Raw genomic sequence first — 14,752 nt, forward strand, 5'->3', positions numbered from 1 at the left:
AATCTCCGGGAGAACCTGGGGATAGCAGCCTGAGCTGTGTATCCTGGCTGTGCCCGTGCAGGGCACTGGGAGCTGCTGGCTGACGCTGAGCCGCCCCTCAGCCCTCTGTGCTCGCTGTGATTTCAGGCAGGCAGTGGGAATTGGAGGAGCTGTAGGGTTGGAAATGGGGAGAGCAGGCACAGAGCCAAAGCTCACTGAATTCAAAGGCTTTCAGTGCGACTGGAGCCCCGTGTTGGACGGAGCTGCCGAGCCCAGGGATCAATAGGCTGCCCACAGCCACGGGGCACCTTGGCAGAGCTGCCTGTGGGCCTGTCCTGCCTGCTCACCATCCCCTGGGGCAGCTGGCTTTCTGCAGGCTTTGGTTGCCCTCCCTCTCCTCTCCTCTTCCTGCCCCCCGGGCCAGCCTTTTGGGATGGGAGCCGGAGCCAGGCCTGGCCCTGCCAGCTCCAAGTGCCAGAGTGAAGCAAGACGGGAGCGGAGCTGGTTCAGCCGCCCCGGCAGCTCTGGCTGCTTGCATGACTGCTCCAGGCAGGGCTCGGGCTTCCCTGCTCCACTAACCTCACCGTCCCTTGCTGCCTCTCGGTGCCTGATGCCCGTGGGTCACCTCTGTGTCACCTTGTCCTTCTGTCTGGGACCAGGGGAGCAGTGGGTGGAGGCCGTGCTGCAGCCGGAGGCTTGGCAGCTTCTCGGAGGGGATTAAGGGGAAATTCATTTCTTGAAGTCTGGCTGAGGTGGTTTCTGGGGGAGGGGATGGAGGAGGAAATGAGTACAGCCATTTCCAGTCCTTTTTCCCATCATTCTGGTTTATCCCATGCTGGGAGACTTCTCTTAAGCAGGAAGGCTCTGAGAACTAAACACATCCTTCCAAAGCACCTCTTTTGCCACAAAGCTGGACAGAGAAGCTTTATGTGCCCCACTGTGAGCTGCCAGCTGAGGAGGATTGTGTTTGCCTGTGGTGGGGAGCAGGATGAGGAGCTCTCCTCTCTTCTCCTGGCTGGAATCTGCTCTCATTGGGAAGGGCTCTGCTGATGGAACACCAGGCTGAGGCAGCTCCAGCCCTTGCAGCGCCTGGATCTGCGGGCTGGGCTGTGGCTGGTGCTTCACACAGCCTGGAGGGTGGATTTGGGGCCTCTGCTGGGATCCAGGTTGCCTTGGCTCTTTCCCAGGAATGCTACTGAGGGTTTGGTTTGGGTGGCTTTTCTCCCTGCTCTGCTCTCAGCTGAGGGCCAGCATCTCTCAGCAGCGCTCTCCCAGGCTGTGTATCCCAAACTTGAGAATGAAGGCATGTGAGATGCTGCTGATTGTGCTCAGCAGTGGCTCCTGGTACCTTGGCCAGGACAGTGCCTCATTCCCCTGGCATGGCTGAATCCATGAGGCTCAGGGAGAGCAGGCAGTGCGTCAGCTGTGCATGAGCTGAGACTGTTTGTGTGTGTTCAGGAGGCTCCATGGAGTTGTGAGTTGCATCCACAGACATCTCTGGGTGCTGCAGGAAGCAGCGATCCTTGTTCCCACACGAGGCTCCGCGCTGTGCTGGAAACGTTTGGAGAACAGCACACCTGAGCTTTGAGGAGGTAGCAGCTTGGAGGCCCTCATTTGGGAGCTCTGTGCTGGGCTGGTGACACTGCCCAGGCTCTGCCTCTGCTCTCTGATCGCTCAATCAGCCCTCCCACCCCTAATTACAGGGTTCTATCAAACCAGGAAAGCAGTCACGAGCGGTTGGACTCAACAGTTCATCTCCTGTGGGCAGGAACAAACACCAGAGAGAGGCGGCCTGGCCTTGGCAGGAGCAGGTGTTGGCAGGGTTCCTGCTGCCCTGCCTGAACGTGGCACGTGCCCCTGCTGTGCCCCTGCCTGCTCCAGAAACCAGCAGGGGCTGGGAGGGGTGGCTGGGCCAGGCTGCCTGTGGGGGAAGCAGCAGTGGTGAGTGCACAGAGGTGAAGGATGGGCTCTTCTCTTCCCCAGGTGTACAAGGGCTTGGACATCATCACCAACAAGGTTTCCCCGCAGGAGCAGCGTCTCTGCAGACACCACATGATCAGCTTTGTGGATCCCCTTGTTTCCAACTACACCGTGGTGGATTTCAGGGACAAAGCCGTGCCTCTGATATCCTTTCGTGCTGCAGCCTGCCTGGCTGAGCAGCAATGGGCTTCCCCCCTCCCTGGCCAGAGGGAGCAATGTTTGGGCTCTCCACATCCCAACTAACTCTGGTTTTTCGGAGGATTCTGCTGGTGAGAGGGGATTGGGGCTTCTTTTACCCAGCTAATGCTTGGGACAGCCCAGGGAGGGTCTCTGCTGGCTTTTGCCCTCCCTGGCAGTCCTGGGAGTTTTCCTGAGTTTTGATGGTGGCTGGCAGAGGTGACAGAGGATAATGAGAGATGAGGGACACCTCTAACCCTGTCCTGCAGCCTCACTGGTTCCCTGGGGCTGGGAGAGTGGGATCTGAGCCCCAGGCTGCTGCTCCCCACAGCCCTCCCCCCCTGCTCTGCACCTCTGCATACACTCCTTGACTCTGGCACATTGAAGATATCTTTGCCCGGGACAAGATCCCCATTGTTGTGGGAGGAACTAATTACTACATTGAGTCCCTGCTCTGGAAGGTCCTTATCAACACCAAGGTACTGTGGGGGGCTGTGAATCCCTTTGGGAAAGGGTGAATCCCATGTTTAGGGCAGACTCCCTGCAACTGGGCATGGTGCTGTCCCCACTAGAGCGGGGCAAGGAGAACCTAAAGCCCCTCCTTCACCCCGTGGCTCTGGGGGATCTTGTTGCTTACACTGGCCTGGCACAGGGGTTTGGTTCAGGGCTGTCCTGTGCCCCTCAGGAGAAGCCCAGCACTGCCCCCAGGCCAGCCAGTGACAGGAATGTGGAGCTGGAGCAGCTGGACAGTGCTGAGCTCCACCAGCGCCTGAGCCAGGTGGACCCGGAGATGGCGGCCAAGCTGCACCCCCACGACAAGCGCAAAGTGGCCAGGTGAGCTCGGCGTGCCAGGGGCAGGAGGTGCCAGGGTGCAGCACCCCTTTCCCAGGGAGTTGTGTGCCTGGGAGCATGGCAGGATGGGCGCTCCCACCCCAGCTGGCTGCTCCTGGGTTCTTAGCCAGTGCTCGGAGCGCTGGCACCAGGGACTCCCTGGGATCTGAGCCCTTTGGCCAAGCAGCCCCAGCCTGAGCTGCCTTTGGGGTCCTGGGCTGTGCTCTGGGGCTGCTCCCACTCCGTGCCCCAGCAGCAGCAGGGTTTGTCTGGAGCTATTTAAAGAGCAAGCTGCCCTGCTGGCTGAGTAACATAGCTGAGCTCTGTGGGAACAGCACAGCAGCAAGACCAGGCTTGCTGCTCCGGCCCAGCCGAGCCCTGGCCCCGGGGAGCAGAGCACCGCCCACCCCATTCACACGGTGCAGGGGGATGGAGGGTTGGGCACCAGCAGAGCTGCTGCACCTCCCTCCCTGCCTGGGCTGGGCTGGGCTGGGCTGGTGGTGAAGCTCCACGGCAGCATCGCAGCGCTGGTCCCTTCCCTGCAGCCCTGCCTGGCTGGAAAGGGCAGGGCTGGAGCCAGATCCCTGTCCCCTGCAGGGCTTGTCCCGGTGCCAGGCAGGAGTGGGTGGCTGTGCTCTGGGCTCCTCGGGTGCCAGCACTGCACCCCCAGGACCTGGGTGTGCGCGGATGCCGGGCACGGGAGGGGGCTGGGACCTGCCCTCCCCCCACATGAGAGGGTTGGATCTCGGCGAGTGTCTGCGGTTCCCTGTGCTGGAGCCCCCGGGGCTGCTGGGGCAGTGGGAAAGCTCCTTCTCACCCAGCCTCTGAGCTCTGCGTGTCTCTGCTTCCAGGAGCCTCCAAGTGTTTGAAGAGACAGGGATCCCCCACAGTGAAATCTTGCACCAGCAGCAGGAGGAGGAAGGTGGGGGGCCCTTAGGTGGGCCCCTGAAATACCCACATTCCTGCATCTTGTGGCTCCACGCAGACCAGGCAGGTGAGAGCGGGCTCCTGGCTGGCTGAGGAAGGGCTGATCCCTGCTCCTGCCCCAGCCTCCTCCCTGGAGACGGCAGCAATTCCTCTGGCATCAGTGGGTGTGACAGAGAACTCCCCTGACCTGCCGGGCTCTGCCTTCCTCAGGTGGAGCAGCAGCCTGGCAGTGCTGACTCATGTCCTGGCAGGCTGCTCAGCGTGTCCTGCTCTCCTTCTGCAGCTCTGGATGCCCGGCTGGAGCAGAGGGTGGATGACATGGTGGCTGCAGGGCTGCTGGAGGAGCTGCGGGACTTCCACCGCCGCTACAACCAGGAGAAGGTGGCAGAGAACCGGTGGGTGAGCAGCCAGATCCTCTCTGCTCCTCCCTCTGAGGTTTCCCACTGTTCCCCAGGAGATGGCTGTGACCCTTTGGTTCTCCAGGCAGGATTACCAGCATGGAATCTTCCAGTCCATTGGCTTCAAGGAATTCCATGAGTACCTCATCAGTGAAGGGAATTGCTCACCGGAGACCAGTGCCCTGCTGCTGGAAAAAGGTGGGAGGAGCACCCTGTGTGCCCCACACAGCTCCAGGTGACACCACGAGGTGGTCTAAACCAAGGTCACAGCCCCAACTGCACCTTTCTCTCTGCATTTCCCACTTCTGCCAACCCAGAGGGGCAGGGGCTCCTTTTCCAGTGCTTGGAGAGCATCTCTGAGCACACCCAGAGCAGCCACTCCCTCTCCTCAGGGCTCGTGTCAAGATGTACAGGGCACTGCGTGGCTTGGGATCTGGAGCAGGTCCACCTGGGTGATGGGATCCCAGCTGGGGTGTGAATGCTGTGGAGAACAGGGCTGGAAAGGAGGAATGAAGCAGAACTCAGCATTTCAGCAGCCCTGTGGTGACAAGGAATGTGGGGATCAGTCAGCAGGGATGCACCCTTTGGTGATGGTGTGTTCCGTTCTGGAATGTCTGGGCTGATGTTGGAGGGGAGCTGCTCTCAGCACAGGAGGGCCCAGGCAAAGTCCATCTGTGCCAAGGAGGGTTCAGTGTGGAGGTGGAGATGGAAGAAACCACAGAAATGATAAAAGGCTTGAAAACAAGTCTGATGCAGAAGGAGCTTGTTGTGTCTGCTCAGGAGATGATTAGGAGGGATTTGATAAGCCTGGTGCTAAATATTGAGCAGTTGTACAGTGGAAAATCATCCTCTGATGGGTGGGGTGAGCAGTCCTGGGCTCCATTTGTGCAGAGAATTGGGCATTATGAGAGCAACAGGTTACCTGCTAAAAGCTTCAGGGTGGAGGGTTTGGGGTCTTTCCAGCCACTCTTTATTCAGGGATATTTGGGGTACCTTGTCCAGCCTTCCCACGCTGCCACTGCCCCTCCACTGTGTGTCAGGGCTCAGCCTCTCCTCAGTGCAGGCACAGACCCCCAGACTGACAGGAGAAATAATTCTCATGGTGCCACCCAGCACAAAATCCTCTCTTGTGTGACTTCTCTCCCCTGGAGCCAACAGCCTCTTCTCACTGACCTTTGGGGTTTTTCTTCTTTTGTTCAATCCCTCTGTTCCAAAGGGATCCAGGCCCTCAAGCAGGTGACCAAGAGATACGCCCGGAGGCAGAACAAATGGGTCCGGAACCGCTTCCTGAAACGTGAGTCCTCTGTTCCCACCTCTCCTCATCCCCCACTCCAGCTCCAGAGGGGGACACTGGTGCTTTGGGACAGCCAGTGTTTGGGAGTCTGCTCTCAGCCAGACCTCTCCAAAAGCCACCCAGTGTCCCCATCCACCCACGATTCTGTCCCGCTGGTTTGGGTTGCAGAGCAGATGTCCTGCCCCTCCTGAGATGTGTCCTGCCCACAGCCTCTCATCCCAGGCACTGAGGAGCCAGCTGCTGCTCCCCTGTGCCCCTGTACCCCATCCCCTCCCAGCAGCAGTGCCCTCAGGAGGGATAAAATCCCAGGCAGAGGCTCAGCCCCGTGTCAGGCACCGCTAGATGATGATGGTCACGGCATCCCCGCAGCTCATCCTGCCAAATGCTCCTGAGGGGCTCAGGGAGGGGGTCCCCACGCACCCACACATGCTCCTGGCAGGGAGAAAAGCCCATTTGACAGCTGCCCTCCAGATCAGGAGCAGGAGCCCCGTGGCTGCTCCGAGCCCGGGCCGTGCTCTCTGCGGTGGCAGGGAGCCAGCAGGACTTCCCCATCCCAGCCCCAGCCTTGGAGCAGGGCCAGCAGCAGCAGCTGGGAGCCGGGCACTTGTTGAAAGGTGCTCAGTAGGGGCAAAACAACAATAAAATAAATAATAAAAAAAGGAAAAAGAAAAAAAAGAGAAGGCAGGGAGAAACTTGAGTCAAAAGAAGATGGACTTTGAAGGAGGTGCAGGAGGTTTCCCGGAGCCATGTGCTGGGTGGCTCGGCTCACCTTTCTGGTGGCAGGTGTGCTTCAGATGGGCCTGTCAGGGGCTTGTTTGTGGGCACAGCAATAAAACCAGCACCTGCTGGGGACTGGCACGTGGAGCCTTTGATGGCTTTGTCTGGGCAGGGACAGCCAGGTGCCCACAGAGGGCAGGTGAGCCGTGGCGAGCAGCCAGGTCACCCAGGGAGCAGGTGCTCTCTGATGGCAGCTGTTTCACCCTGTCCAGGCTGCAGGCATTGGGCCAGGGGAGGCCAGAGGGGTGGCTGTGAACCTGTCCCTTGTCATTAGTAAAGCATCTCCTGCTGCCAGCAACCAGGAGCATCAGCCCCTGCACAATCCATTCCACGTCTGAGTGGGAATCTGCAGGCTCAGATCCCTCATCCAGGCCCCGTGCCTGCATCTCCTTGTCAGCCTGGTGTGGTGGCTCTGTGCCTGGATCCAGCTCTTTCATCCCCTCAGCCTCCTGTGGACCAGGCCTGGGGTGAGGTGGTTGTTGTTGTGATGGGCTGTTGGCATGCTCAGATTCCAGAACACTCTCCTGAAGGCAGCCAGCTGTGAAGATGCTTCCTTGAGTCCTGCGGTGTTCCTGCTGCTTGCAGGAGAGAATTTTGGCTCTGGAGAGCCTGGTGCTGTTGGCTTCTGAACGCTGATAGGAAAAAGCAGATCCCTCTGCTCCCCCTGGGTGCTGGGAGGGGGTGCTGGGTGTTTTTGGTGCTGACCTGCCTCCTTGTGTTTCTGTAGGTCCTGGGCCCAACGTGCCCCCAGTTTATGGCTTGGAGGTGTCTGATCTCCAGCGGTGGGAGGAGGATGTGCTGAAACCTGCGCTGGAGATTGTGGAGAGCTTCATCCAGGTACTGGGGAGCCGGGGTTAACACAGGAGCCGTCACTGACTTCTCTGTGGTCTCCAGGCCCCCTCATTTGGCACACAGTCTCTCCCTTGAGCAGGGCTGGCTGTTCACATGCCCAGCCTTGGCATTTCCTTGCAGTAGGAGTTTCTTGTCTCAGCTGAACATTTTTCCCAGTGCCCAGTGCTGCACTTGGTAAAACTCCGGTGTCTGCCTTGCCAACCTCAGTGTCTGAGTCCGGCAAGTTCCCATCTATGAAAGTGAACACAGACAGGCAAATTCTCGTGTCAGAGACCAATTTGAGGCATTATTTGATCTCCAGGGCCGTGAGCCCCCAGCGGAGCCCCTGAGGATGGAGCACGACGAGAACGAGAACAAGCGGAGCCATCGCGTGTGTGAGCTCTGTGACAGACTCATCATCGGGGACAGGGAGTGGGCAGGTAGGGCCCAGACAGGGGACAGGGGGGCACCTGGGCGGGCTGTGGAGGGATGGAGCAGCTCCCAGATGACCCCCAGCTCGTGATCCTGGCCTTTCAAGGATTGTTTGCAGCCGTTTGCAGGAGCTGTGCCACAGGAACCATCTGTCAGGAATTCCCCCCTTCCCCCGGGCTTCTCCCCCCCTGTCCCAGCACCCAGTAAACACAGAGAGCATCACACCAGGGATCTAAATGTGGCATCAAGCTCAGAGCTGCTGTGTTTAGTCAGGGCTCTTGGTCCTTTACAATGCTGTGGATGCTTCCTCAAAAAGCACGGATCAGATCTCTCCTAAAATTCTGTTGTGTGAATGAAAGTTTCTTCATGTTTTTAATAGTTCAGTTTCGCTCCAATATTTCCTATTTGTGTGTGGATTTTTTTTCTTTTCAAACTATTCCTAGCTGTAATAGTAACAGAAAGGGATTTTCTATTTTCAATAGACTTACTTTAAAAGAGCTCAGCTGGAATCAGATTAAGTCAGTGAATTTATCTGTGCTGGGAGCCTCATGCTGAGAGCCAGAAACAAAAAGTCGTGGAGAAACTGGCTGCAGAAATGAAACTGGTAAATCTCCACGTGTTGCCCAAATTCAGGATGTGCAGGGTCATGGTTTAACCCCAGCTGCATCTGAGCCCCCCGCAGCCACTCGCCCTCTCTCTGTCTCTGGGAGAGAGAACTGCAAGGGTAAAAGTGAGAAAACTCAGGGGCTGAGTTAAATGGGGAAGGCAAAGCAAAACAAGGAATTAATTCACTGCTTGCCATAGTTGGGCAGTGCTTGGCCATCGCCAGGAAAGCTGGGCTCCATCACATCTAACATGACTTTGGGAAGACAAACTCCATCGTCCCAATGTCCGCCCCTTTCCTCTTTCTTCCCCTCAGGAAGTGTGAGCCGTGTGGTGTGGGATATCCCTGGGGTAAGCTGGGGTCAGCTCTCCCAGCTGTGTCCCCTCCAACCTCCCTGTGCACCCTCAGCCCCCTCTGTGTTGCTGTGAGGAGCAGAAAAGGCCTTGACGCCGTTCCAGGACTCCTCAGCAATAACAAAACATCGCCGAGTTATCAACCCTGTGCTCAGCACGAATCCAAACACAGCCCCAGACCAGCTCCTGTGAGGGAAATCAGCCCTGCCCCAGCCAAAACCAGCACATGCAGACACAATGCAAAGATAAATTTCCCAGCTCGTTGGGTTTGAGGGAGTTGCTTATTCCTTCCTGAGCCGGGGAAGTGCTGAAAGCAAAGCCGGGAGCTGGCTCTGAGTAGGAGGCTCCTTGCAGTGAGATCAGTTAAGTGCAGTTGTTATTTTAGCCGGTCTCAGCTGCCTCAGAAGGTGCTTGGAAGGAGCTCTGCTTGTCCAGAACCGAAAGCTGTCGGGGTCCCTGTCATCCTTTAGGTCCAGTAAATTCTGTGACTGAGCGGGAGCTCCTCGAGGTTCCCCCCAAACCCCACAGCTGCAGCTCCAGGTCCTTAGGGATGTCACCCCAGATACCAATCGATGCTGACAATGCCTCCCTCAGCCAGGACCAGCTGTTACTCTCTGTATCCAGCAGAACTGGGCTCAGATCCCCAGATGGTGGGAGAAAAATGCTCCAAATCCTGGCTGTTACTTGTGCTTGCAGAATGGAAAAGGAGGGCGAGAACAGCCGTGGGAGCTGGGTGGATCTGCACTCTGGTCTGTTTTCTTAGGTCAGGTGGCAGATAGTTTCGGGAACTGCTTCCCAGTGCCCTGCTGGCTCTGGGGGATTTTAAAATTTTACCTGGTTTTACAATTTATATGGACTTAAAGAGCACAACTCCCCAGACGGCAGCAGCAATTGGCGCTTCCTCAGCCACTGCAGCTTTGGTGTTGCTTGTGACAAATTGCAGGAGGTGAGGCTTTATCTGAGGCTGAGGGTGACCCTCCAGCATTGTGATAAAGCAGCAGCTTTGCATGTGATTTCATCCTTTGGCAGAAAAAAGGATGGCTGGAAAACACCCGAGGGCCTTGATTCAGCCAGCACATAGCCTCGTTTAATTAAGGCCCTGCTTGAAAAGTTTGTGCTTTAATTGCTGCTCTGATCTCTTGGAAATGGCAAAACCGCCCCACCAAGGTGGTCAGACAAAGCCTCCCCTGAGATAAAACCGCTGATAAGGAGGTTTGGCTGTCCTTAAGGATGTGATTTCACAGAGAAATGCAGCTCCTGCTGCTCCAAGCCGAATCCCTGGGATTACCCCTCTGTTCCCATCTGACTCCTGCTGCAGTGCTTTCCTGGCTGGGGCATTGCCCTGGAGTTATTCAGAAGTTTAATTACGCTCCAGGCTCTTCCCTGGCTGCCCTGTAGGATGCACAGGGTATTCCCAGGGCTGTGGTGCAGGAATCCAGTCCTACAAATGATCCTGGCAGTGCTCCATGGGGAGCAGGGAATTGCACAACCTCGCCTGCAGCCTGCAAAGTGCCACCTCTTTGGAAACTTTCCCTCCTCCTGGGAGAGCTTGGGAGCAGACTGGTTGGAAGTGACAACCTGAAATCTTCAGCATATGCAGAACCAGGATTTTTCCTTCTCTTAGTCCTTCCTGAGGAGGTTTGGGAGCTTTGTCCCCTTCTGAGCCCTGATAGTTTGGCCTGCAAGCGTGCAGAGGAACAGCCAGGGCAGGGTTGGGGAGTTCACTCTTTGGTAGTGAACTGTGTGGGAGGCTGGGGAAGGGAGGGTGCTCTGCCCTGCGTGGGGGGATCGGCCGTTCCCTCCTCCAGATTCCACAGATCAAACGCTCTGTTTGCCTCTTCCTCCAGCTCACACTCGGTCCAAATCCCACCTGCACCACCTGAAGAAGAGGAGGAAGCTGGAGGCGTCCGGCCATGCCGGAGGGACCATGAGGGACAGTGGGGACGCAGAGACCTCGGACAAGGATGGCAGCCTGCCTTTGCCCTAGGCCTGGAGAAGGGAGCAGCTGTGCATCCACCTGCATGGAGAGGAAGCTCCTTAGTCCTGGGCAGCCTTGAACCAAGGAGCCGAGTCGTTTTTTTTCGGGATGAGGCAGGTGTGTGACGACAAAGGCTGTCGGCTGCGTCGGATCCTCTTCAGATCCTCTTCATGTGGCCTCATCCCGCTGCGTTCCCATGCTCCCCCAGCCCTGCCTGGAGAGGGCTGGGCCCCGGGGCAAGGCTGCTGGCATCGTCCTCCCATGCAAAGTGTGAATTCCTGCCAGAGATGCATCCTTGGAATGGCTGAGCTGCTGGTATGTGGTTGTGTGGATCTCAGAGACAGAAATACCCCGACTCCTCCGGCTTGGCCGGGAGTGCAGCTCCAGAGCCGAGCGAGCTCTGGCTGCCTTTATTGTGGAGAGGATATTTTTTTTTGTTCTTTTATATGCAAATAAAGTTGCAGGATTATTGTGGGTTCCCCTCCCTGTTAACAAGTGCTGTTTCCTTGCTCTCTGATTCCACCTGGCCCCGGTTCCCTGCTCTGGGCACAGGGCAGGAGATCCTGGTCTGGTTCCTTCTCCCAGTCACCTTTTCCACAGCTCCTGAGGGAGCTGAGCAGATGTTCCCAGCGTGGTGGGGGCAGGGAGCCCTGTGCACACAGCAGGTGCAGGAGGAGCTGGCACCTGTTAAACAGGAACTTGGGAATGATCTCATCGAGTTTGCAACAGATGAGCCTGTCCTAGTTAAGGCAGAATTCCCAGGGGGTTACACTGTGGTTTGGCACTGGGAACCGGCCCTGAATTTGAATCCAAGCTACTGAGCAGTAAATTCCTGGTGCCCACCAGGCAGTTGGTGTCCCGGTGTTCCTGGGGGACGCGAGTGCCATTTGTGCCTGGAATGGTGCTCTGGTGAAACCAGGACAGCCTTTGCAGGGCCTTGGGGATTCTCCTGGCAAATGCAAACCTTGGGAGGGTTTGGGGTTGGTAGAGCACAAGTTTTCCCTCGTGCTGCACCATGTGGCAAGAGCCAGGCCTCATCCTGCCAGGGAAGGGCTGCGTGGGTGGATTTGCCGGCGCGGGCTCTGGAGATTCCTGCTTTGGTGGGGATTAGATTAAACCTCCAGTTTGTGTTCCTGGGCACGGAATTATTCCTGCAGCGCTCCGTGGGGCGGCTCCTCGGGCCATGTGATGGGGTGTGGGAGCTCGGACTGCAGGGAACGCGCAGGGAAGAGCTGGGAATTTGGCACTGGGCAGAGCTGGGCACTGGCTTTGGAATGCTGGGCACTGTGGTTGTGTTGCTGGGTCTGTGCAATGCCAGCTGAGCCCTCTTCTCCAGCCCAGACTTGTTTGCCATCTGTGCTGACTCAACCCATGGATGTGGGCTCAGCCCAGTGCTGGAGCATGCGGCCATGAGGTCGTGGCATGGAGTTGTGTTCTCCCAGCCTGGATGGACGAGGTGTGAGCTGGGAATGAAGCCCCATTCACCACCCGTGTGCTGAGCTGGGTTGTGACAGAGCTCTGAGATGTTGAGTCATCTCCCCCAGGCCAGGCCAGGATCGATGGGAAGGAGGGCTGGGATTATCTGCTCCGGCTCCTGAGTGCAGTCAGATGTCCACAGTGTTAGAAATGGATTAAATATCCTTAATCGGTTTAATATGAACTTTGTTATCCCCTCGGATACATGTTGTTCCTCCTCCACAGTAGCCTGTTCTCTTCAGGAACCTGCTCAGCATGGGCTGTGCTGAGCAGGGAGGGGCAGGGGCTCCCAGGCCTTTTCCCCCTTGGTTTGAGGGCAGCGGCTCCCAGGTGAACAGGGTGTGCCACACTTCTTTGTCCCTGCAGGGGGAAGGAGGATGCACGCCCTGATCCTGCCAGCACCACAACACAGGTGAGTTTTCCTCCTTGGAGAGAGGTGGGGCTGTCACTGTGGCACGAAGTTTATTTGAGCAGAGCCAGGGCAGCATCCCTGCCGTGGGTTGCTCTCCGAGGGAGGTTACTGTCCTTGGTGTGTTGGACCTCTGCTGTCTGAAGGTCTCCAGCAGGGACTGGGATCGAGCTCCTGGCAGGGTCACACCAGTTCCTGGTGCTGGCACAACTCCTGCTCCTCCTCCTGCTGCTCTGGGCCCTGCAGAAGGGACAAACAATGCAGGAATCGCTCGCCAGTCCCAGCCAGGGCTCGCTGAGAAAGTTGTTGTGGTCTCAGGTTTCAGGCTGCTGTCGGTGCCGGGAGGTTTGGGGATGGGGAATGGCACTTCGCTCCATCTGCCCTCCGCTAATCCCCAGACAAACGCGGCTCTTCCATCTGTGCAGCCGGAGCCGCCGAGCCCATCACACCAGCCACTTAATCTAAATGGCTTTGGCCAAAGATAAGGTCATTAATTACACTGGGATTAGAAAACAGTCCAGGCCCGGCGTGGCTTGGCTCGCCATCAATTAAAGTCCTCGGCACCTTGGTGTGGCTGAGCATCGAGCCGGGAGCCTGAGCTGGAGGAGCACCGTGTGCTTGCGGACAGGGCACCATCCCGGGGGCACTGCCTGTCCCTCACTCGGACACTGGCATTTTGACACGGTGCTCCTGCCCCAGGCTGCTGGCAAGGCTGGTACCGGGCAGAGCAGAGGTGGACCCAGGGGTCCCCCTGGCACCTTGGCAGCCCAAATCCTCGTGGCCAGCAGTGAGAGGTGCGTGGGCAGCACCTCCTCATCTGCATCCCATTGTTGGCTCCAGCAGCCCCTGCCAGGGCTCCACTCCGAGCTGCCTCTGACTTGCTGCCCACAGGGGTGGCCGCTGTCCCCGGGGCTCTGAGCTCAGATGTGTCTGTGATGATCGAGGACTCGCTCTTCCCTTTCGGTTCCCTTTTCTCACCCTGTTTTGGCTCTAAACTGCTCCGATGTGCCCATCCCACAGGAAATGTCTCATCCCTGCAGTGCTGCTCTTTGCCAGGGTCGGATGTGCCACCTGCTCTGCCCGGAGAGGTGCCGTGCTGGGGACACTCAGGGCTGGGATGTGGCACGAATTTGGCCTCATTCCTCCCTTCACATGCAAGGGGCACCACGGGGGGGGACCTTATGGGCTCTGTGCCAGGACCCGACCGGCACTGGGACACTGGGACACAGCTGCCACCTCTCCCAGCACCGGTGACCAGCTGGTGTCTGTGCCCGTGCTCACTGGTGGCTTTAAAGGATCCGGCTGTCCCTTGACTCCTGTTGGCGGTCCCGGCTGGTGACGCTGTCCTGGCTCTTCCCAGCCCAGTTCCCACACTGCAGGGACACTCTTCGGACGGGCCAGGGACCATCTGGGGAACGGTGTCACCTGGGGACATCGGCTCCTGCAGACACGCAGCAGCTGCAACCGCCGCACTGAGCCGTGGCCTGGCCTCAGCCTCAGCTCCCAGGTGGGATCCTTGTGCTGTGGAGCACCGGTGGGACTTAACGGGGCCCTCGGGGTCCATTTGGGCTCAGCAGAGCTGGGTGGGTCAAAGGAACTAATGGGGAAACTGAGGCACGGCTGGGGCATGAAGCGGCGTGGGAGCAGGGCAGGATGTTGGGGAGCCTGTGGCCCATCCGAGGCCTTGGCAGCGTTTCAGATGGCTGTGGCAAAGTCAAACGTTGCAAGAGCCTAAAAATAAAAGGAGCTGTTGGCTGGGTTTGTGCAAGAGCACGTCCCTGTCCCACCCCGCGCGGGAGTTCGGTGAATTTGGCGGCAAACCCGGCCGTGCCCGGCTGGATCCTGGCACCGGGCCCAGGAAATGCCAGTTTCCAAAGGGCTGGGGGCTGTCCCCCCCTCTTTGTCCCCTCCCTGTGCAGCCCTGTGGCTGGGGAGGGGCTCCACGAACGCATGGGGACATGGGGGCTGCAGGTGGGTGGGATGGGTGACCCCATGGTGGCACCCTGAGGAATTCCAGAGGGGTCCAGAGCTCGGGGGGCTGTGGGGACCCTGCCCATGTGCCCCCCCAGCGCACAGAGGGGGAAGAGGGGAAACTGAGGCAGAATCTCCCAGAGTCACCTTGCACGGGGCTCTGCATCCGTGGTGTCACCCATGGGGTGCCCGTTGCCCCCCCAGGACATGCAGGGCAGAGGGGGGGTCAGCGGTGCCCGTGTGCCAGGCGGGAAAGGCGGCGGGAAGGAGGGGGCTGGCAGGACACCAAACCCCCAGGGGCCCTGTGCCACACGGTGAGGACGGTCCTGGGGGTC

General features: G+C 58.3%; 1 protein-coding gene across 1 annotated transcript; it reads left to right on the forward strand.

The window, feature by feature from the left end:
• The first annotated feature begins 1,882 nt into the window (after positions 1-1,882).
• Positions 1,883-11,056, forward strand: TRIT1 (tRNA isopentenyltransferase 1). The gene is made up of 10 exons (XM_008635074.2): positions 1,883-2,103; positions 2,517-2,615; positions 2,822-2,970; positions 3,819-3,961; positions 4,178-4,289; positions 4,378-4,490; positions 5,509-5,586; positions 7,091-7,200; positions 7,517-7,634; positions 10,431-11,056. Exons 1-10 carry the CDS (start codon positions 1,942-1,944, stop codon positions 10,568-10,570), a joined length of 1,224 nt encoding a protein of 407 aa, XP_008633296.2. The 5' UTR covers positions 1,883-1,941; the 3' UTR covers positions 10,571-11,056.
• Positions 11,057-14,752: the final 3,696 nt, after the last annotated feature.

The sequence above is a fragment of the Corvus brachyrhynchos genome, unplaced genomic scaffold (genome assembly GCF_000691975.1).
Source record: "Corvus brachyrhynchos isolate BGI_N302 unplaced genomic scaffold, ASM69197v1 scaffold65, whole genome shotgun sequence".
Lineage (NCBI taxonomy): Eukaryota > Metazoa > Chordata > Aves > Passeriformes > Corvidae > Corvus > Corvus brachyrhynchos.